This window comes from Nyctibius grandis, chromosome 31 (genome assembly GCF_013368605.1).
Source record: "Nyctibius grandis isolate bNycGra1 chromosome 31, bNycGra1.pri, whole genome shotgun sequence".
Lineage (NCBI taxonomy): Eukaryota > Metazoa > Chordata > Aves > Nyctibiiformes > Nyctibiidae > Nyctibius > Nyctibius grandis.
This window is the reverse complement of record NC_090688.1, coordinates 267,774-289,887: the sequence shown is the minus strand read 5'-3', so window position 1 is coordinate 289,887 and position 22,114 is coordinate 267,774. Positions and strand designations below refer to the sequence as shown.

Here is a 22,114-nt window from a genome sequence, read left to right as displayed (position 1 = left end):
TGAACTGGGTCTGGTAGATCTGTCTGCTGCTCTTCTTTCTGTCTTTTAAGAGTTCTGGGCATAAGGTTGGAATTAAGATTGAGATGGCAGTTTTGATTCTGGCTGGTCAAGTGCTTGGACGTGGGGAACCTGATTTTTAACTTGGCTGTTGTGAATGCTTTGGTGTTTACAGGAATGTGCACAAAATCTGTCTTGATGTTTTTTGTTGATGTAAAAAGACACCCTTAAGAGCTCTTTAATGGTACATAGTTTTGTAAAATGCTGTGCTTGTTAGTTTGAAAGAATGAATTGTTCTGGAATTTTCAACAAATAATGTTTTGTTTTGTGAGTGGAAAAAATGTGTAGTTGAAACAGTTCCTTGTTCTCAGTTTTTAAAAATAAACATTCAAACTTATTTCAGGTGGAGAAAGTTTGGGTTACTGAAATGCAAAGATCTAGAACTTATTTGTTTTTTTTCTCTCTTTGCAGATATAATATAAAATGTCTAACGGTTATGAAGATCACATGGCTGAAGATTGCAGGGATGATATTGGTAGAACAAATTTAATTGTGAACTACCTCCCTCAGAACATGACGCAAGATGAGTTACGGAGTCTGTTTAGCAGTATTGGCGAAGTTGAATCTGCAAAACTTATTCGGGACAAAGTTGCAGGTATAATCTAGTATATAAGAAATTTTTACTTTGTGGTAGACTGCTTAAGCAAATACTTAATGCAATTTAATGTAGAAATATTAAATATTTGTGTGTGTGTAATCAAACTATTGACCAATATGCATATAACTAGAGTAATGCTAAGACTAGATATTGAATATTAGGAAGATAGAATATTTAAGGCTACTTAAGGCTAAATTAATGACTATTTTGTGTATGGTTAAGAATTCCAAGTACAGTTCCTAAATTTGAACATCAATAGGCATGTCTAAAGCTAGTTTGAATTTGGTCCCCAGCTTATTTGTTCTTCCTACATTTTTGACTCTACCGGAGCTCTGAATATGCGCATGAATCTTTTGATCTGATTTTGATCAGTAAAATAAAGGTGTGGCATGCGTCTGAAATGATTGTAAGGCCTTATCGCTCTTCAGGAATTCAACTTGTAAGTTCTTTAAATTGGATTGTTAGTAGTAGCTGTAAAAAATGAGAGGAATTAATGTTCAGTTTTGTGAAACTTAATATTTCCTTGAAAACAACCAAATGCTGGTAGAGCAACTGATTCTATAAGCTGTATCTATTTAGTTGCAGGAGCTTTTTATCTGCTCTGTGAAGATGTTTTAGTCCTGCACAGTTAAAAATCTCCATTTACCAATTCTGGTTATTCTTGTTCAGAGTTCACGAAATCTTGGATTTAGTGGGAGAGCAGGGTTGTTTCTGTGAATAAAAGTAATTGTGCTGTTAACTACCTATGCGTGCTTGTTTGTTCTCAGCCTGCAGACGATTGCCTTGTGGAATTTTCTGCTGCACATGCTCAATCTTGTATTTCAGAATCTAGCAATACTGACTTAGATGATTATCTAATCCATAATGAAACAGGTCTGAAGCTACTTCACTGTCTGTAAAAACTGCATGAAAGCTGGTGAAATACATGAGAATTCTGTGTGTTATCTTAACTGACTTTAGTACTTTATGGGCTTGAGAATAGAGGTGAGAACTGAATAATTAAAAACTTGAGAATTTACTTTCAGAATGACTTCTCTGATTTCCGTGTCTTTAGTTTTCCTGATTTCTTTCAGATGAAGTTTCACGTGATAGCTATCTATCTAAATCTGTACTTATGGAATGTATATGTAAAATCATCATGAAATAGTTACATAAAATACTGATTTCTTTGAATATTTTGATAGCTGAGTATTCAGCTTGGGTGTTGTCATACAGTTTGCGATGCTTAGAAGTAGAGGCTTGCTCTGGAGGCTACTTTTGCAAGGAAGTAAGATCACTTATTTAATGGCAGCAAGCCATTCATCAAATGTCACAGCTGATCCATGCCTTAGACTTACCAATAAGCACAAAATCGTCTGCACGGGAGGTAAGGATATTGTAAATGGGGAAACAAGACATGTCATTACCTGAAGTTTGAGAGTCTTCTTCACACTATTCCCTGTAGCATTGAATACTGTGGTAAAGTCTGGTTAACTTTAACTTGAAACTTGACAGTGCTGGGTGGTTTAAAGTCCAAAACATATGCTTGTGTGCTTCAGGTTTTTCTTAACAACCCTCTGAAAAATCAAAAGTAAAATTCCTGTTAGCGTTGCCCAGAGCCCTTGAGGGCCTGTGGACAAAACGCTCGCTTTCCTTTAAAGCGATTGCAGGTGTTTAATTCTGCATGGCCACATTGGTCAGACCACTTGATTTTCTTGCTACCTAACTTTTCATTCACTTGCAACACTGTTAGGAGCCATTCCCAGTCTTCTCCATGCTCACTGGTAGTTTTGGAGTATCAGTAACTAAGAATTGGCTTCTTCAGGAACCTTCTAAAAGTACCACTTTTTTCCTTCCTTTTGCTTTCCTTTCCGCCCCTTCATGTTTGCATTAAGATTTCTGTGTTGTAAAACTCCACTCTGATGTTTGGCTGCCCCTGAAAAGAACAGTCTTGTGGCAGAATTCTGCTTTTCTTGTGCCACCACTTGCATTTTTCTGACCACATGGCAGACTAGCAGGAAACTAGAGCTGCAGAAAAACCTGTTTAGCTCCCTGACCTTGGTTTCTGTGAGGTCAGATAAGTCATAATATTGGCATGTAAGACCTAGTGGGGTTAAGGGGCCTGGACAGGAGGAAGGTAGCCTCTCCTTTTGTTGGAATTAGACTTCTTAGATCAGTTTAGTTCTTTTCAATGAATCAGAGCTTTGGTGCCCCTATGGCATTCTGTTAAATCAAAGCATTTTGTCTTTGGAATTGCCTTTATTGACTGTATTTGCAGAGTTAAGATCAACAGTTGTTTTGATAATACTTATTTTTCGTAAAACAATGACTTGTATGTATACTTTTTCTCGATTAATTCTCTACCAGTGAAACATGTAGGGCAGAAAATATCTTCTGCTTGGAATGCAGTTTTTAATGACTTATTGAACTAGCCGTAGCTTTCTAGAGACTGATTACTTTGATTCAAGAATTGATTTGAAAGCCAAAGTTTAGTTTTGTTTGAGCAAAATATTTCATTATGATCAAAGCATATATGTTGTTGGATTTTGTTTCAAATACAGCATGGTACTGCACAATCTTATGTTCCATATATTAGATTGTGTTTATAGAATTTAGAGAAACTCTTTGAAACCACTAGACTACTTATCCTTTATTTTGTTATAGATGAACACTGTAGGAAGTTAAAAGTAGCAGCAAACCATAGTGTCAGTTTACATTCCTTACTATGAATTTTCTGCTTTGTGTACACATGGATTATAGCAGCTGCTAAAAGTATGACTGTGCATTTGTTGTGTTGTTTGAGACGTGATAACGTCTCTTTCTGTTTTCTGCAGTAACTGTAAAGAGAAGCTTGTGCACAGTAGATGAACATTAGACAGGGTACAGTGTTCCTTCAACTCTTCCTGATCATACTGGAGAGATAGGGTGCTGGTCTCTTCATTCTCCAATTTGTGTATTACATTCCTAAGCACTTCCAGACATGGCTTTGCTTCACTTGTGATGAGTGAATCAGTACTCGGGGTCAGTGGGCAAATACTGGATTGTTGCTCTCTTGCTCATTGTTCTTGTACTTATGGTGACTGTCTTGGACATCTAGGTTTTTCTTAAGAGAACTGTAGAACTCACAGAATCACAGAATGTTAGGGATTGGAAGGGACCTCGAAAGATCATCTAGTCCAATCCCCCTGCCGGGGCAGGATTGCCTAGACCATATCACACAGGAACGCGTCCAGGCGGGTTTTGAATGTCTCCAGAGAAGGAGACTCCACAACCTCTCTGGGCAGCCTGTTCCAGTGTTCAGTCACCCTCACCGTAAAGAAGTTTTTCCTCATATTTATGTGGAACCTCCTGTGTTCCAGCTTGCACCCATTGCCCCTTGTCCTGTCAAGGGATGTCACTGAGAAGAGCCTGGCTCCATCCTCTTGACACTTGCCCTTTACATATTTATAAACATTAATGAGGTCACCCCTCAGTCTCCTCTTCTCTAAGCTAAAGAGACCCAGCTCCCTCAGCCTCTCCTCATAAGGGAGATGTTCCACTCCCTTAATCATCTTCGTGGCTCTGCGCTGGACTCTCTCTAGCAGTTCCCTGTCCTTCTTGAACTGAGGGGCCCAGAACTGGACACAATATTCCAGATGCGGCTTCACCAGGGCAGAGTAGAGGGGGAGGAAAACCTCTTGTGACCTGCTAACCACATCCCTTCTAATACACCCCAGGATGCCATTGGCCTTCTTGGCCACAAGGGCACATTTCTGGCTCATGGTCATCCTGTTGTCCACTAGGACCCCCAGGTCCCTTTCCCCTACGCTGGTCTCCAACAGCTCTGCCCCCAACTTGTACTGGTACATGGGGTTGTTCTTGCCCAGATGCAGGACTCTACACTTGCCCTTGTTATATTTCATTAAATTTCTCCCCGCCCAACTCTCCAGCCTGTCCAGGTCTCTCTGAATGGCTGCGCAGCCTTCCGGTGTGTCAGCGGATATTGTTCTTTGTCAGATCTTAAGACTAGCACTAGCCATACCTCAGGGCTTTGAGCCCTGGGGAAACATTAGAAGGTCGCTTCCCAATATATTATGGCACAGTGTCAAGTCCGAGATGCAACTTTTTGCTGTTGCATCTCCTGGCCTTTTGGGGTACTTGCTGAGACTTTTGAGTAGCCATTGACCCAAGGCAGTTGATGAAATCCTCTCTTCCTGTGGTTCTGGCTCCGGAGGCTGAGAGCAAGGAAGAATACTGGGGTTTGTCTGATCAGTCTGCACTGATTAGACTCTAGTGCTGACTTCAGACACAATGGTGCCAGACTTGTGCTCTGTACTTATTTCCTACCCAGGAATGTGTATAGTGTTAAATGTCGTCTGTCTTGGAGCTGCTGCCTCCTACCATAGATGATTCAACGGAAGAAATATGTCCTGTACCATATTTTGCATTGGGAGTGCTTGACTTTGCTGGGACTTCCAGATTCTGGGGTCTGAGTTTCCAGCCAATCTGCTGTGCTGGACTTCTCTTACAGGTGAACATTTTTAAAGCATTTCTCCTCCTTCAGTATCTGTTAATGCAGAAATCCAGGCCTTTGTGCCCCTCTGGTCTTGCTGAATTTCATGCAGCACAGATGCAGATGACTCGTTGCATCAGGATGTCTGGTCGCGCACAATGCGGATGCTGATTTTCTGAGAGGACCTGGTCATCTTTAGCCTGCTGTTCGTGCAGGTGTATGCAGACTTCTAGTCCTTCTGGACCAAATGCTAAAGCTGAAAGTCAGTCTACCATGAGTGTAAGTTATACTTAGTTTCTTTGTCTTCCCCTTACCCTGCTGAAGTGTTGGTACTTTCAAACCCAGCTGCCCTAAAGCTCTGAAAATGTTGGGTTAAACTTTTCCCATGTGTTTAGGGTCTCAGACTGCTGTGGGGTCAATTTATTGCTCGTGACACCCATAGCCCTGCTCTGAGTACCTGGTGACAAGTTTGCTGTATGCACCTCTCTGTAAAAGTGTTCGGTCTGATGGCAGTTGATTTTGTTAGGGAGGCACCCAGCTTCTTGAGGGTTCTTGTTCCCTCCCTCACACCTTCTGTACTGCTTGAACAGGGAATAAGGTGTCCCTGTGGTACTCATGACAAAATACTCATGACTTTCTACTCAAGGATCATATCCTAGATTTCCTACAGACTATGCCAGAGGCTTGGTGTGTACCTGTCATCTACCAAACTACGGCCATCTCTGTGCAGACACTGAAAGGAGACAGCGGGCTTCCTCTCAGCTGCCTGCATTTGCTTATGTAAGTTTGAGCTCTGCTGGAGCTTCCTAATGTTGAACTCCTTGATCAGCAGCTATCAGGGACAAAGGTATCATGCCACTGTTGCTGAAAAATATGGAGCAGAATGGATGTTTTGGGGTGACTTGTTAAGGCTGTGTGCAGAAATCTGGGGTCCATCTCCAAAGATACTGTTAGGGCTCACTCCCACTGCAGATGTGCATGTGGCATGTTGCTTATAGCAATCACTTCTAGGTGGCTGGAATTCCTCAGGAATTGTTATGCATCTTCACCTTTCCCTGTCTTTCCCTTTTCATGATGTCTTCTCTGGAAGACTCTTTCATGGAAATTATGCAGCTGAAAAAGAAATGAATGGCTGTGTCCGTGTAAGCTTTTAAAGAAAAAAGGAAAGGAAGATTTTATTGCACCGCTTTCAGATGCTGAAAGGCGGTAAGTAGCTCTCTAGCTCCCATGGCAGGGTAACTATTCTTTCACTAGTGCAGTGAACTGCAGTCTAGAAACAGAATTCTTAAGTGTTCTTGTTTTGTGGAAAGTGTTTAAGTATTCTCTTTGGCTGAAGTTGTTTCTTTTTGCGTGGAAAACAACCATGAAATTGCTTATGCAGTTTTGCCATTAACTGTGTAATTGGAATGCATCGTTACCACAGGGGTTTTTTTTGTAGCTTTTTAATCACATTTGGTGGTATGCAATTTCTTCAAACGTGCATTCAAGAATGCCTAGCAACAACGGTTAACTTAATGAAAACAGCAAATGGTTTGAAGACAAATTGGTCAAATACTGAAAATGTTAACACCCTTCTAGCTTTGCCAGCTTCACTTAACTTCCTTTATCATAAGGTTGGCCATAGAAACTGCCTCAGAGGTCATGAGTTCTAGGAAGGGTATGGGAATACTCTTAATAGAAAGGTTGCCCGGGTTCTTTAAGTGGGTTCAGAGCACAGCTAGCAGAAGCAGCAGCTGGTGCAGCAGTTCCTGGGCTTTGCTTCTAAATGTTCTGGGAACTTCTGGGATTGTCAATGGACTTCTGTGAACTCTTTGAGGAACTGGAGTGCTTGCTGCTGCCAGGAAAGGATAGCTGTAGGAGACTTTGACTTCTAGTGAGGAGCTCTGAGCTCTGTCCGGTATACTTGATCGAAGGGAGGTTGGAGCTTTCGTTTCAGTTGACCCCTGGTTAGGGAGAGTCAAGCACCTTTTTACATATTGCTTAGGACAGGCCTATAAAACAGTCTAGCCTAGAGCCCAGAGTGCTGCGAACAGGCAGAGCAGTGCAGATGGGGACCGTGGACTGTGTTATGATCAGCCTGTATGCACTCAGGAGTGGTGGTGACATGCTGCATGGTCTCCGGCAGGCATTGCAGCTGCTATCCCTGCAACATCAGAGACCTTGACCGAAAAAGAGCTACCTTGACTGAAAAAGAGGGTGCAGCTCTGCAGGTCTTGGGCTGCAGGGAGTGCCTGGGACCTCTCACTTAGGCTGAGTAGAGAGACATGTTCTTATCGCTGCAGGAGGTGTGCACTGCTGGAGGACCTGTGTCACCAACTGAAGGACCTGTGGTTGGATTGAAAACCATTCTCTGAGGTTGGTGATCAGGAGCATAAAGTCCAGCTGAAGGCCGGTCGCTAGTGAAGTACCTAAAGGTTTGATTTCAGGGCCAGTTCTGTTCAAAATTTTCATTAACGACCTGGACGAAGAGACAGATTGCACCCTTAGCATGTTTGCAGCTGATACCGCTCTGGGAGGAGTGTCTGGTACATCAGGTGGTTGTGCTGCCCTTCAGAGGGACCTTGACAGTGTTCCCTGAAAGCTTTGAGGCAGGGCTGGCACAACGGAGGATGACTTCCTACTGTTTTAGTGTTGTGGGTATCCTTTTACTCTGTCTGGAGACATTGAGAGGGTTAAATACGTTCATGCTTAGTATATCGCCTTATGGTATGTAGGCAGATAAAGTCAAAAAGGCCAACTCGGTTGTGCTAGCCATGGCATGAAGTACTCTGCTTTACAAAAGCTGACATCTTCACTTCGTTTGCCTTTCTTTTCCCTCATCAAGCCATAAAAATAAGCCATATAGCAAAATCTTCAGTTGTACTCTTAATATTTCTCAACATGTTTTTAGTGGGAGTTATTGTTCCACATCTTCTTACAATTCTTCCATTCTTTCCCAACAGAGAAGCAGTATGTTTATGCAGAATAACAATTTAGTTCAGCTTAACCTATGATCATGTTGACTCTGAACACTTGCTGAGGTTTTGCATTATAATGTTTGCAGCTAAAAATGTGTCACTATTTGGAGGCTGAAGTATCTTCCTAAGGAGATGGGGGGAGTAGATTTTTCAGCCCTTGGTGTCTTGAATAGTCAGGTTTCTGTTCCAACCACAGATTAACAAAATCTCTCCTAAACTTTAAAGAAATTAGATCTTAACAGTAAGTTGGCAAGGCGTTTTCCTCCCAAAGACTTCCTCAAGAAATTGGCCTGTGGTATTCATGCACAATTTTGGGCCTGGTATTTTCTGTGTTCACTTTACAAAACCTTTTCCCTTCACAGCATCTAGTTTGCTGGCAATTCATCTGGAAATTGTGTCCAGTTCTGGGCCCCGCACTTCAAGAAAGATGTTGAGGTGTTGGAGCGAGTGCAGAGGAGGGCGACCAAGCTGGTGAAGGGTCTGGAGGGTCTGACCTACAAGGAACATCTGAGGGAGCTGGGGGTGTTTAGCTTGGAGAAGAGGAGGCTCAGAGGTGACCTTATTGCAGTCTACAACTACCTGAAGGGAGGTTGTAGTGCAGTGGGAGTTGGCTTCTTCTCCCGGGCAACTAGCGCTAGGACAAGAGGACACAGCCTTAAGCTTCACCAGGAGAGGTTCAGGTTGGACATTAGGAAGAATTCCGTCTCAGCAAGGGTCATTAGCCATTGGAAGGGGCTGCCCAGGGAGGTGGTGGAGTCACCATCTCTGGCTGTGTTTAAGAAAAGACTGGACATGGCACTTAGTGCCCTGGTCTAGTTGACATGGTGATGTCAGGGCAACAGTTGGACTCGATGATCCCAGAGGTGTCTTCCAACCTGGCTGATTCTGTGATTCTGTGAAAAAGAGCCCTGGAGCAACTTAAATTAAATCTCAATAGAAAAATGTTCTGGAAATGAGAGAAAGGAAAAAAATATAGAGAGAACATAGAAATAAGTATGTGGAAGGGCTTCATCACATGAAATTAATTGTTAAAAATAGTAAACCTTTTATTTTCAGGATTTAAAGCTGTCACTGACTGCATATGGTTGAATTTTTAAAATACTGTGAGGGTAGTGAGATCCCTGGAAGCTGTCTCTTTGGGCTGGGGTAAAGAACAGACATCAAGTTAGCTTTGTAGCTTTTGACTTTTTTCTGAAGCACTGTCTGAATGCTTGTGAGGATCTTTGTTTCAAGGCAGATGCCATTTATTTTGCGAATGGGGGAGAGACCACTTTATATGTAATTTGTAATGTTTTCCTGAGTTGTTTGAAGGTCAGGCTTTCCAAACCTGTTAAATGCGATTTTGCCCTTAGACTTCCACAAATGAGACTATTCATCGTTTGGCCACAGAACAGAAAGTGGCTTGTGTCCTGGTTTGTAAAACCAAATGAAGCAGTGGGGACACATTCTGTATTTGAAAATTATCAGTAAAACTAGATATTATTTTCTTTGTTTCCTTTCTGTTGCAATCAAAAGTCTTCTCAGTAAGACATGCTGGTTTTGAGTCTTGTCATAGCATCATAGAATCGGTTTGGTTGGAGAGGACCTTTAAGATCGAGTCCAACCATTAACCTAACACTGCCAAGTCCATCACCTAAGCCATATCCCTAAGCACCACATCTACTCATCTTTTAAACAGCTCCAGGGATGATGACTCCACCACTCCCCTGGGCAGCCTGTTCCACTGCTTGATAACCCTTTTGGTGAAGAGATTTTTGGCTAAAATCCTTCAAGAAGCTGCCTTTCTTTTTTTGTAAGGACACCTTCTAGTATGAAAACAACTGTCGAGGGGATAACAAATAGCCACTGCTTGTCTCCAAAGTCGAGCCAGGCAGTACATGTGGAACATGTCAGGTTCTGAAGTTGGCATTTGGAATATTAACGTGAAAAAGTGGTCAACAGTTATGATGTGGAGCACATTTAACATTGGGCTGAAGGACATAAGAAGGAGCTAGAAACCAGCATCATCTCCTGAGACCAATGGACAAAAAATTGACAAAAGAAAACTTGTGGAAACCTATAGAAATGAGTTTTCACGCAATTAAAAATAGACTATGAGAGTGAGGCCTTTCAAAAATGTGTGACAGATTAACTAGTCTACTGAAAATTGGCAGAGTCTGTGTTGCTAGCCATGTATCAGTTTTGGTAATTCCAGGCTTTGGTTTAAGGACTACACTAGAAGTAAACTCAAAATTTAGAAATGGTTCCATGAATGGGAGAAAATATTGTGAGGGAGAAGAAAAGTGTGATTCTTTACCTTCTCTAAACCTTTCATTAATATTTAGTTCTGTTACATGCCTCCTTAGATGAAATACGCATATAGGCTGTCTCAATACAAAAAGACCTTGTTCTGTGGAACTGGAAGAACCTTGGATTAACGTAGTGTTGAGTTCCTCGTTCTGTCATTTGGGATCATAGGATGGTGCAGTTTTAAGGGACACTAGTCCAGCCTCCTGCTCAGAGCAGAGTGGGCTTTGAGGTCAGACCAGATTACTCTGGACTTTATCTCATCTGGTCTTATAAACCTCCACATGCTGCAGTCTCCTGAGAATCTTGGTGGCCCTTCGCTGAGCTCACTCCAGTTTATCAATGTCTCTCCTGTATTTGGGGGGCATTAAAAATTGGATGCAGTATTCTAGGTGCGGTCTAGTGAGCGTTGAGTAAAGGGGGAGTGATCTCTTCCTTCTGTCTTCTGGCTGTACTTCTGTTAGTACAATGCAGGATGCTGTTAACCACCTCTGTCATAGTGAACTGCTGGCTCACGCTCGCCTTGCTCTATACCACGATTCCCAGGTACTTTTCCACAGAGCTGCTCTCCAGCCAGTAAGTGCCCAGTCTGTGGTGTTGCCAGGGTTTCTTCCTTCCCATGATCAGGACTTTGCATTTCTCCTTGCTGCATCTCATAAGGTGCCTGTTGGCCCATTCCTCCAGCATGTTTAGGTCCTTCTGGGTGGTAGTCCTGCCCTCCAGTGTATTGACAGGTTCCTCCCAACCTGGTGTCATCTCCAGTCTTGGTGAGAGTGCACTCCCATCGCTTCCTCCAGGTCATGGATAAAAAGTTAAACAGCGGGTCCCAGGATAGATCCCTGCAAAACTCCACTTCTTGCAGGCATACATGTAGAGAGTGGGGGTTTTTATTGTTTAGTTGTTTTTTTGGTCTCTTTTTGAAGATGGCTGTGGCATTTGCCTTCCTGCAGTTGTTGAGGACCTCTTCCAATTTCCATGACCATTCAAAGATGATAGGAGTTTTGGCCAGGACATGAACCTGGTGTCTCAGCACCCTTATAAAGAGCCTATCTTGTCCTGTAGACTTGTATGGGTCAAGTTCTCTCAACCAGTCAGTCTCTGACTTGATCTTCGTCCACTGGTCCTTCTCCTTGAACTATTTCGCTAAGTGCAGAGGCCTGTTAGACTTTGTCGGTGAGGAGTGAGGCAAAGAAGGCACCATGTGCCACTCTCACCAAATCATACACCTTGTTGAGCCACTGCCCTACATTTTTCCTTTTTCAGCCTTGTACTGCTGAGGCAGCCATAGAAGCTTTTCGTGTTACCCTTGATATTATTATTTTTGTTTGTTTGCATTCCTTTCAAGTTGCAGCTGCAGTTGAGCTCTGGCTTTCCTGAGACTGAGTGGACAGTGAATTTCTAAATTCCTCCCTTTGGAGGCTGTCGCTTCTTCCATCTCCCGTCTGCTGCCTGTTGCACTGGAGCTGTGCCATGAGTCCCCTGCGTAGCCAGGCTGCTCTGCTGACACATCTGCTTGTTTGCCTGGGCGGTAGGATGTTAGGAAACAAAAGATGTTGCGTGCATAGTGTGGACTCGTCTCAGGGGGTTAGAATATAGCTTCTTGATCTGCTCTGCCAGTCCTACCTTGCTGCACTTCTGCATTGGCATAACCCTTTTTTGGGAGTTCGGTGCAAGGGTGCTTACATTTTTCTCAGGGTTGATGTGATTATCCCCAGCTATACAATAGTGTAACTGTACGCAAGAAAGCCCACACAAGGCACATCTGAGCACTTTAAACTGTTCTCATCCTCTGAAACTACAGAATCTCCGCTTTGAATTCTGCTTTTTCAGCATATTGATGTCTGGTGTTTGGATGTGGTATTTCTTGATTCATTCATACATATTTAAGCTATCTGGTTATCACTCACAGCACATTTTGTAAAGCCAAAGAAACAAAAAAACCAAACCCAAGTCTCTTTCCAAGACGCGACATCCTCCCCTGAGCGATGTCTGGGGACACATCTGTCTGTTCCATCCTTCTGTGTTATTTACTTGGGCTTTTTTAATTTTGATCTCCAAGCACTGTTTCCCACTTTAGAAAAACAAATTCTAAACTAAAATGCCTTCATACAGAGGTACTTTGACATAACGGGAGCCAGGTTTAAATTTGGGTTTTCTTGAGAAGGATAGGATGGGAGAATCTCTATTAGCTGCTTTCAGGGGAGCAGCTAGTCTGTAGTGAAGTGGAACCCAGGTACTAGCTCTGGTCTCATACCAGACTCCCCAGTGAAACTGGAGTTGTCAGTCAGTAGCAGGAGGGGAATAAGAAATGAGCTAGTCACTGAAGCAGTGTGTCTCAGGGAGCTGGGAAAGGAAGCAAGGACATGGACAGAACACCAAGTGATGCACAGAAAGAAAATGAGCTCTCTTTCATGAAAGGGCTTTTTATCATGGAAACAAAACTAGATTCTTTCTGCTGAAGGAGCATAATAGTTTGCTTAAAACTAGGTTTTATGGTCACTTTGTTAATTATTCATCTGGATAAGGACCTACTTGTTTTTTTGTCCTTGTCTCTTGAGTAGATTTGCATTTATGTATATGTAAACTTTTAAAAAGTTTTTCTTAAAGTTTTTTTAATTACTATGCACTAAAATAGTTTGAAAACTGTTACAGTACTGCCTTCTTTTGCACAGTAGGTTTCTAGCAGGCTCTTAACATCATGATAAAGCAAAAAAACTTGTCTCCTTGCCCGGGATAAACACTTGACGTAAATCATGATGCTGTGTAAATGCCAATTCCTTATATATTTTCTGGCATACTCTGAAAGGAGTTTGTCCTGTTTAGGAGGAGGGAAAACGGAGTAAAATTGTGAAGCAGAGAGCGTTTCTGAAGAGTGATCTGTCAGGGGAATGGTGGAACATGCTTCTTGCAGGGATGAGACTGTCGTGTGTTAGATATCCTAGCCTATTTAGAGATGAAAACTAGTAACTGAACAGCAGGAGATGGCTGAGACTGATGGTATGAAGTATTTAGAGCAAGGTAAGTTAATATATGTTGTCAGTTTTGTGGGGGTTGGCTTTTTTTTTTAGCACTTAAGAACAGTAAAGTCATGTTACACTGATGTAATTGAGAGGTGGTAGGTATAGTCTAAGAGGGAAGGTCTGTGTTCTAGTTTTTTGTAGAGAAAGATAAGTAAGTAATATTTTCTTATCTAGTGGCAGGTGAAAGTTAACAGCACTATAATTTCTGGGTTTTAGTACAAACTTATTGCCAAGTGCCTACAGCGAATATGAGAAAATCTGGTAACTGTTGTAATCCTGCTAGTTTGCAGATCCTTCTTTTTTTAATCTGTGTTTGTTTCTGTCAACCCCATTACATCCCTTCTCTCTTTTCCCAGAGCTTTCAAGCTCTTTGATAAGGAATAGTCATGTAGCAACCTGTATAAAATTAGAAGTGGAAAAGGTGCAGAATTTTGCTCAAGACGAAAACAGTAAAGGCCAAGGGGATATGGTCACTGCTTGTGTGTACTTTGGGGAACAGACACTTGGAAGGATAAGCGTGTGTAAGCTCAAGGACAGTATTTGCACAAGAACAAGTGGATATGAAGTATGAAGACCTGCATTTAGAAAAGGAGAGCATTGGAGGGGATTTGTAGAACATGCTTTCAATCAGAGTGCCTGGGCAGAAATCTGACTGCTTGTAATGTGAAGCTTGCTGATGTTTCAGGGAAAGGAAATAAGTACAGTTTGTGATCACAGGCACTGGACCCAGATCAAGTGGTCCCTTTTGGTCCTGTGTGTCCATGGGTGCTGTTACATATAGGATAAAACCAAAACTAAGAAGCTTAATCTTCCTTGTCACTGATCTCAAACAGTGCATAAACATATAACCTGTCTGATGCTTTGCAAGAAAGCTGCTGGGTAAGTAATGGTTGCCTGCCTACCGTGTTCGCTGGGAACTCGCTGCAAGAAAATAGGGAAGGATACTCGCTTGCACTGGCCATAGGCTGAGCCCCTGATCTCTAGGACTCGGAGGACTAATGATGGCTTAATAAATTTATACAGTGTGGAACCCTGCTCTTCTTCCCCTGCTAGGAGAATATAGTCACCCTCTCCCCAGTGCAGAGTCCACCTGGGGAGTGACGGCCCTGACTGCCAGGGCTCAGTGTTTCTGGTTGAAGTCTGTTTCCCTGGTCTTTAAGGGCCTATTTCAATAAACTTTATTAGGACCTGGTTCTGTTAAGTAGTTTGCTGGAATATTCATGTTCATGTGGCTTTTGGGACAGACTGAAAATATCTATAAAGCAGCTGGTACTCTGCCTTCAGAGCAGGTGCTGGCGTGCTGTACCTGTGAGGGGTGTCGGAGTTTTCCCACCCTCTTAGGAGGGAAGAAGTCATTGCCTACTGTCTCTGTGGTATTTGCTCCCTCAAACTTACCTTTATTTTCTTGGTCACATTCTGGAGAAATAAGCCAGGGTCCAGGTGCTAAACATTTTTCTAACTGTTAAATTATTTGTTCTCTTAATCAGGGGAAAATAATCTCAGTGGGTAAGTGATTGTGGACTAACCAGGTTTGATCTAAATGGTTGACTGTCTCTGACTAATAAAACAGAAAAGGAATGTTATAAAGAAATCCATAAAACAGATGCTGTAGGTAAGTGTAAGATACGTCTGCAAAATCCTGATGAATGTTACCTGTAGGTCTTTAAAGGATAAAGGTGCAGAAGCTGGTGTCCAAGATCTTGCTTTTCTTGCATTTATTTGTTTCCTACGCAGAGTTAAATCCCACTTGGTGATCAAAGAGTGTTTTGCCATTACAGTTGTGCAGAAGCATCTGGTGTCACCAGAGTTTGATCTGTGCTAGTGGAGATGTTTTAACATGAGGTCTGCAAGAGAACAGGATATTGTTCCTTTACCAGGGTTGAACACAAAGGGACTCTGGCTTCTTTAAGAGCTTTAGCAGACAGTAGAAATTAACTGGGACTGTTTATACAAGGATTGTATTAGGAAACACACAATGACATTATTTGGGTTTAGATGAGTTACTGGTCTATTATGATTCACAACAAAGCAGACAAAGGCAGAGGACATGCCAGGCCCTGGTGCTGCTGCAGTCAGTCTGTCATGTACGCTGTTAGTAATAACACTGGGAGGCTGGCTCGGAGTTTCCTTCCATCTCTTGTGCCTTTGAGACTCGTAGGTCTCCATTCCTTCAGTAGATTGGTGGTTCTTTTTTCAGTAGACAGAGTTAATCTGCAATGTCTGTTACAGCCCTTTTTTTCATTTTCTCTGACATTTTGTGCTAGGATAATCACCATTTGACTCTTGACTTTTTTTTTGGGGGGGGGGTGTATTTGCTGTTCTGAAATGTCTGGAAAGCGTAAGAAAACTTATTTGCCAGCTAACACTATCGCAGAGCCATGCTGTGTGATTAAAAAAGGGCTATATTTCAGAAGAGAACCCTCTACTATAACGATTAGCTGTGTCTTCTAGTGTTCTCAAGCCTAAGAACAGAGCTTAATAATAACTTAAAAGTAGTATATTGTTAAATAGCATATTCTCCTATGCATGCTTACAAATTTTTTTTGAAAATCTTATAGATCTGGCTGAGATGAGGAGAAGTTGTCTGAAAAAGGCGTATCTTTTATTGAATGGGAGTTGCTTTATTGCACTGAGACAGTCTTGAAAGTATTTTAGTTATTTTTAGGTCTACAGTGATAAGAGCCTTTAATTTTTGGGAAGTTGTAACCCAAAATGATCTCGGTATGTAGTGTTATAATTGATAGTAGCATTTGTGGAGGTCGGAGGTAGAAGCAGAAGAAAGAAATATCCAAAGAAATAATCCTTTGCCTTAAATGTTTTAAAGACTTGTATTTATTCTCAAATTCTTTTTGTAGGAGTTAAGGGTAAACTTACATAAAGTAATAGTACATGAATTGTCTGCATTAAAGAGAATTTTTCACTCTTCAGTTTCATCCTGTGTTTGGGAGACTTACTGCTCATTAGCTATATGAATGTATCAAGGATTGAAAACTTCTTTTTCCCTCTTGTCTCCAGGAGCAAAGGTTGGAATAGCTACACAGAAATGAGTAGCCTGATGATTTCTTACCCAGCAGTTCATCCTTGACACTTTCTCACTTTCTGCTCTTTATCTACAAGAGTTTGTACTTATGAACTTTGTTAAATTCTTGCCTTTGTTCCACACCCATTAAGTTTACAAGGCTGTTCAGAGTCGGTATTTTAGTCTTGAATTTCTTACTGTTGATGGATCGTCTGCGGCTGTCTGATACACACCATCCTTGAAGACGAAGGGATGTCCAAAGTGGCAAATGGAAGTAACTCAAAGTTCTTTATATGGTGTATGCCAGCCTTGAGAAACAACTTTGGCTTCTTTAAATATTTGCTCTGTGGATTATGGTTATGTTGAGTTCACTTTTTCTCATTTGCATTTCCTTTAATTTTGATGGTGATAACTTTCTTTTGTTAGGATTAATTAAAAAAAATGTTCTTCCATGTAGGACACAGCTTAGGCTATGGCTTTGTGAACTATGTTACTGCAAAAGATGCTGAAAGAGCAATAAACACACTGAATGGCCTCAGACTTCAGTCAAAAACTATCAAGGTAAGATGTCTAGATTTTTTTCTGTCTTCTATGAAAATAGCATTCTAATAAACTTCATTGTGGTGGTAAGGCTTGTGTGCTCTCCAACTGCAAGAAAGGCAGAATCTGGGAGAAGAGTAGTAAAGTGAGCTGTTAAGCCTCTCGAGTTTTGTAACAGGTTTGTGTTCAAAGGTTCCCTTTTTTTCATTCCCACCATTTTTACAGCAGTAGGTGGGAATCGTTCCAAACTGTTGCCAGGCGTTTGAACTCACATATATCTCAGATACCTGAAGATCTCTGTTTCAAATTGTGTTAATACACATGCACTCCTTTTCCAAAATAACAGCTAGTACTGTATGTGTAGGAAATGACACCTGCTTAGGTGATACTTGTAACATTCTCTAGTAGGAGAAATTAAGATAGAAAACTGCACTCCAGATGGTAAAATCTATTTATGAGGCTTTAAAAAATATACTGACAGCGCAAGTTCTTGGTGCGATCTGTGGTTACTGACAGGTCCAGTATCCGAGTCAGAACTTTAGACTGGGATTCTTCAACGTAGCAATGTTTGTTGGAAGCAGCGGTATTAGCCTACTGCTGTCTCTTTATGGCAATGCCACTATATTCTTTGTCTGATGGATGAGCCCAAAATGAATGGAGTTACAAGGGACATGACTTTTCTCTTTGTTCTGGCAATTTTCAGCTACCTTCTCCCTGTTCTGCTTTTTTGAACTCCAATAAAAAATGCCTGTATTGTTTAGTGGGGAATAAATGAAAGTAACTCATGACAAAATTAAATTGCTCTTTCCTATTTACACCCTGAACATACTTTTTCTTTTTAAAGGTTTCCTATGCTCGTCCAAGTTCTGAAGTTATCAAGGATGCTAATTTATATATTAGTGGACTACCAAGGTCAATGACACAAAAAGATGTAGAAGATATGTTTTCACGTTTTGGACGCATCATTAACTCGCGTGTGCTTGTGGATCAAACTACAGGTGAGTTCTGTTGCACTGGCTTCATACAAATGCACTGTGTAGCATGTTTGACACTTTTCAGAGACTGGTAGTTCCTAAACTAAATTAGACTTTCACAAACTAATCATGACATCTGGTGTCAACCACTGGAATCATTTTAATGGGATATCCTTTTCCAATGATTTTTTTTTAAACACAGGATGACTTATGCTACCTCCTTTGCTACCTTGCCATCTAAACCTCATATCATATTTTATGCTCTTATTGTCAGTTTTACCAGGCTGAGCCGCTCATTTGCCAAATCTACTCTCTTGCTGTGACACTTGATATTAATTACTGTAGTGCAAGGTGCTTCTGGGCAGCATTTGTAATCCAGAGTGCTAACATTACCTTTACTTTACACAAATGCAACTATTATCCACAGGTAAATTCCAGGCCATAGTTACATATTAAAAAGCAAAACAAGAATGTGTTTTGTCTTTTATACCAACTCGGAACTCGCTCAATTTCCTTGTATTTTAAAACATTTGAGGTGTCTTACAGTTCTCTGTGGTTACTGCTAACCAAAAGAGTGAACTTAATACACTTAGTACTACCCTCTTCAATTTTCTGAATGTATTTTGTTTATAAAAAAAATGATAAAGAAAATGTAGAAGCTGCTTAATTTAAGCACTCAGCTCAGGAGAGAACAAAGTTAAGGATTTCCTTTATAATGTTAATTCTGACTCAGTGTTACAATGTGTTTTCATGAAGTTTTAATTTCTTACCTGATTATTTCAGACTGTATAACTGAAGAGAGTGGCTTATCCTGTAACCTTAGGTATTCTGTGTTTTTTCCATGTATGAATTTGGAGAGAACTTCTACAAATACACTTTTTTGTTGATTATGCATGTGCTATGTTAGAATAGAAGAGAATCCAATTCTAACAATTCCACGTTTAACTTCTACATACGATAGCATGTACTTTTATACACAGTAGTTGAACAGCAACTGTCATGCTTTATGAGGAATCTGCTGTCACTTAGAGGAGGCCATCAGCAGCTTTGGTGGGATTAATCTGATTAAATGCTGAAGTCTGCAATGTTAAGTACCTTGATCAGAGCTAGCTCCTTGTGTAGGCATCTGCTTTTAGGTGTTTCAGTGGTCAGGCTGCACTGTAAATGCAATTGTGCATAGAAGAAATTCGAGGTGACCAGAGAAGATCTGGATACTGACATTGTAGACACTCCAGTGTTGAGCGAGGAAAATCCTATCCTTCCTTTCCTAGAGAGCAGGATTCATTTTGTCCAACTTTGATATCTGTATGGTTCTGTCTCTAGAGCTAGTTATCTGGGTGACAGCTATAGGTAGAAGCAAGAAAAAGACTTCTAGAGCACAGGAGACTTGTATTAATGAGTTTCCAAAATAGTCATCCTTCTCTGGCTGCCAGTGGAGTCTAGATAGCTCACATCTGTCTTTGCCAGAGCTATAAAATGAGATGACAGAAGTCATACAATTAAAATCTCTCCAGGAACAATATAGTTTTCATTGAGTGTGCTGAGGCATGATGCTGTCTAATTCAGTGTCAGCTCAGAATATACCACTTGCTTTCAAATAACCTTAATAATGTATTGTTTGAAGAATGTGTTCTGCTTAATTATAAAGTTTAAGGCATGCATAGCCTAGGTTTCTTTTCACTTCAAGAATGTAGCCATGCCTTGGCTTTAGCACCTGCATTTCGTATCTTGATCTAGTCCCAGTTCGGACAAACTTTAATTTGTGTTTTAGACATACCTTCTCAGCAGAGGTTGCTCTCCAGCTTTTGAGAATTAATCCGTTTAAATATATACTTTCTACAATATTTATATTTTTAAATTAACACTATGACAGATCAAGTGAGAAACGCTAAGATCAACAGCATAGAAGTGGAGAAGAAGTAACAATATGTTGGGCTCTGGGATAGTCCTTACTGACTTCTGGGCGATGCTGCTGTTCTGTGCCTTGCCGTGGTGGGACATATGCTTCCACCCAGCACGGGAAGGCTGATCTCAGTGGTATTGGAGCATATACTGCTGTCAGCTCTAATTTGATGAGCCGATCTGGCTAGCCTCCTGTTTTGGAAGTAACCAGCAAGAAATCAAAAAATGGAGCAACTTCTTCACAGGTTGACTCCTTCCCAGATCACTGTAGAAACACTGGCTGCACAGTCGGTGCTAGCCATCTCCCGCCGTTGTTCTGCAGTTCTTTTCTTCAAAAAGTGCAGTGACTTAGGAAATAGGCTTTCTCGATGTGACTTGGCGTGCTTAACAACATGCAGTAAACAAGATGAGTTGTTATTTATGGAAGTTCTCCCAGTGCCCCAAATGAAGATACACCTTTCCTAGAGACCATTCTGTGGGTAGTTGTAGGGGTTGGGTTCCCTTTTGCTTGCCTGCCGCATGTCCAGGCTTTTGTCATGCTGCATTTCTGTCTGTGAAAGACAGGAAAAAAGGTTCAATTGTTATAAACAACTTTGTGATTTATGATAGGCTTAAACAACTTCTAAACCTGTCTTTGAAGATTGCCCCGTGTGGGTGTAGAGTAGAGACAACGTGAAAGTATTTGATATGGCCCTTTCTAAAACAGAGCTGGTAGACTCCTAGAATTAGTCTAGCCATCATATCTGCTTTGGAATGAAATTTAAATAATATGTGCCAATTTAGGTTCACTGTGATAAACAATATTTCCAGACTATGGTCAAGTCACAGACGACAAGCAGGGGGGAGGAGGGTGAGAGATCTCATAAGGTACAGCTTTCACCTCAGTCAGAAGGGTAACAGCATCCTGTGGCTGGGGGCTGGAACTAGAAAAAATAGATGGAAATGTTTAACAGCAGCATAATAGTTGCAGTACAGTTACAAAGAGGTAATTCTTAATCAGTTTTTAATGAATTAAAAATAAGGTATGTGACAGCTAGAAATAATGGCCGTGATGTAGATGAAATTGTGGTCTATTCATTACGGAAGGTTAAACTACTTTATTAGAGTTAGGCCTTCATGCCCTCATCTACGAACCAGAGAGTGTTTTCAGCATGGAAAACTGAAAACATTGGGAGAAATCAGTGTCAATTTTGTGTTTGCAGATGTTTTTTACTGATAAAGTAATCAAAGCAAAGGGGTTGTGTTTTGTTTTTAACTGGCTGGAATTAATTTTTTTTTTGTGGAATTAATTTAAAACGTTGGGAGGTTTTTTGTTAATGGAAATGTCAGTTGGTGATGGATTTCATGGAATTCTATCGCATTGGATTTATTAAGTGTTTTAGTCGCTGTGGTTGTTACAGCTGAAATGAATGTGTTAATTTGTCTTTTGTTTCTTAATTTTGTACTTTATCACGTAGCTGCTGAAGAAACATAAGTAAATGTAGAGAACTTGAAAGCTGTGACCATAGAAATATTTAACTTTTTCGTTTTTCGCTTTCAAAGTTATTTTGAGTTTATCCTGAACTTCAATTTTTTTTTTTAATTTTTTTTTTTTATTGGTTTGGTTAAAAGGTTTGTCCAGAGGGGTCGCATTTATCCGGTTTGACAAAAGGTCAGAAGCAGAAGAAGCAATTACAAATTTCAATGGTCACAAACCCCCAGGTTCCTCCGAGCCCATTACAGTGAAGTTTGCAGCCAATCCTAACCAGAACAAAAATGTGGCACTGTTATCGCAGCTGTGTCATTCACCAGCTAGACGGTTTGGAGGGCCAGTGCATCACCAGGCGCAAAGATTCAGGTAGGTTAGGAAGAATAATGCATTTAAGGCTGTACTACTGTTCCCGTGTCCGTCTGGGAAACTGTACTCTTGCAGCTGTGCAGTGATATCTTCATTGCAGCATGTATGAATGAATACATAGTGCACTATATGTCCTGCAGTGTTATGTAAATAAATTGTTGAATTAAAATATGATTAAAGTAAAACCTTATTTGTAAAACTTATATTGAAGTTAATTATGTAAAGATACATACGCTACAATGTCTATTTCTACAACTGAGTGTATAGTGAGATGACAGAAAGCAGATTCCAGATGGGTGTTGGTAGGTGCCTGTCTCAACAGATCCCCATTCTGTAGTCCATATATCTGAATGCAGGTATAATTTGGCAACTTAATTAAAGCTCTGAACCATTGGTTCCAGCAGGGAGGTGTCATAGTAAAACCTTATTTCTGATTAAGAGATTCTGTGGGAT

General features: G+C 41.0%; 1 protein-coding gene across 1 annotated transcript in view; it reads left to right on the top strand.

Annotated features, from left to right (window-relative positions):
• The window catches only part of ELAVL1 (ELAV like RNA binding protein 1), a 45,646-nt gene that overhangs the window by 12,202 nt on the left and 11,330 nt on the right, over positions 1 to 22,114 (top strand). The window contains exons 2-5 of the mRNA XM_068420420.1: positions 469 to 652; positions 16,866 to 16,969; positions 17,793 to 17,946; positions 21,436 to 21,661. Coding sequence (XP_068276521.1) covers positions 481 to 652; positions 16,866 to 16,969; positions 17,793 to 17,946; positions 21,436 to 21,661 — 656 coding nt within the window. The 5' untranslated portion in view covers positions 469 to 480. The remainder of the gene's footprint in view (positions 1 to 468; positions 653 to 16,865; positions 16,970 to 17,792; positions 17,947 to 21,435; positions 21,662 to 22,114) is intronic.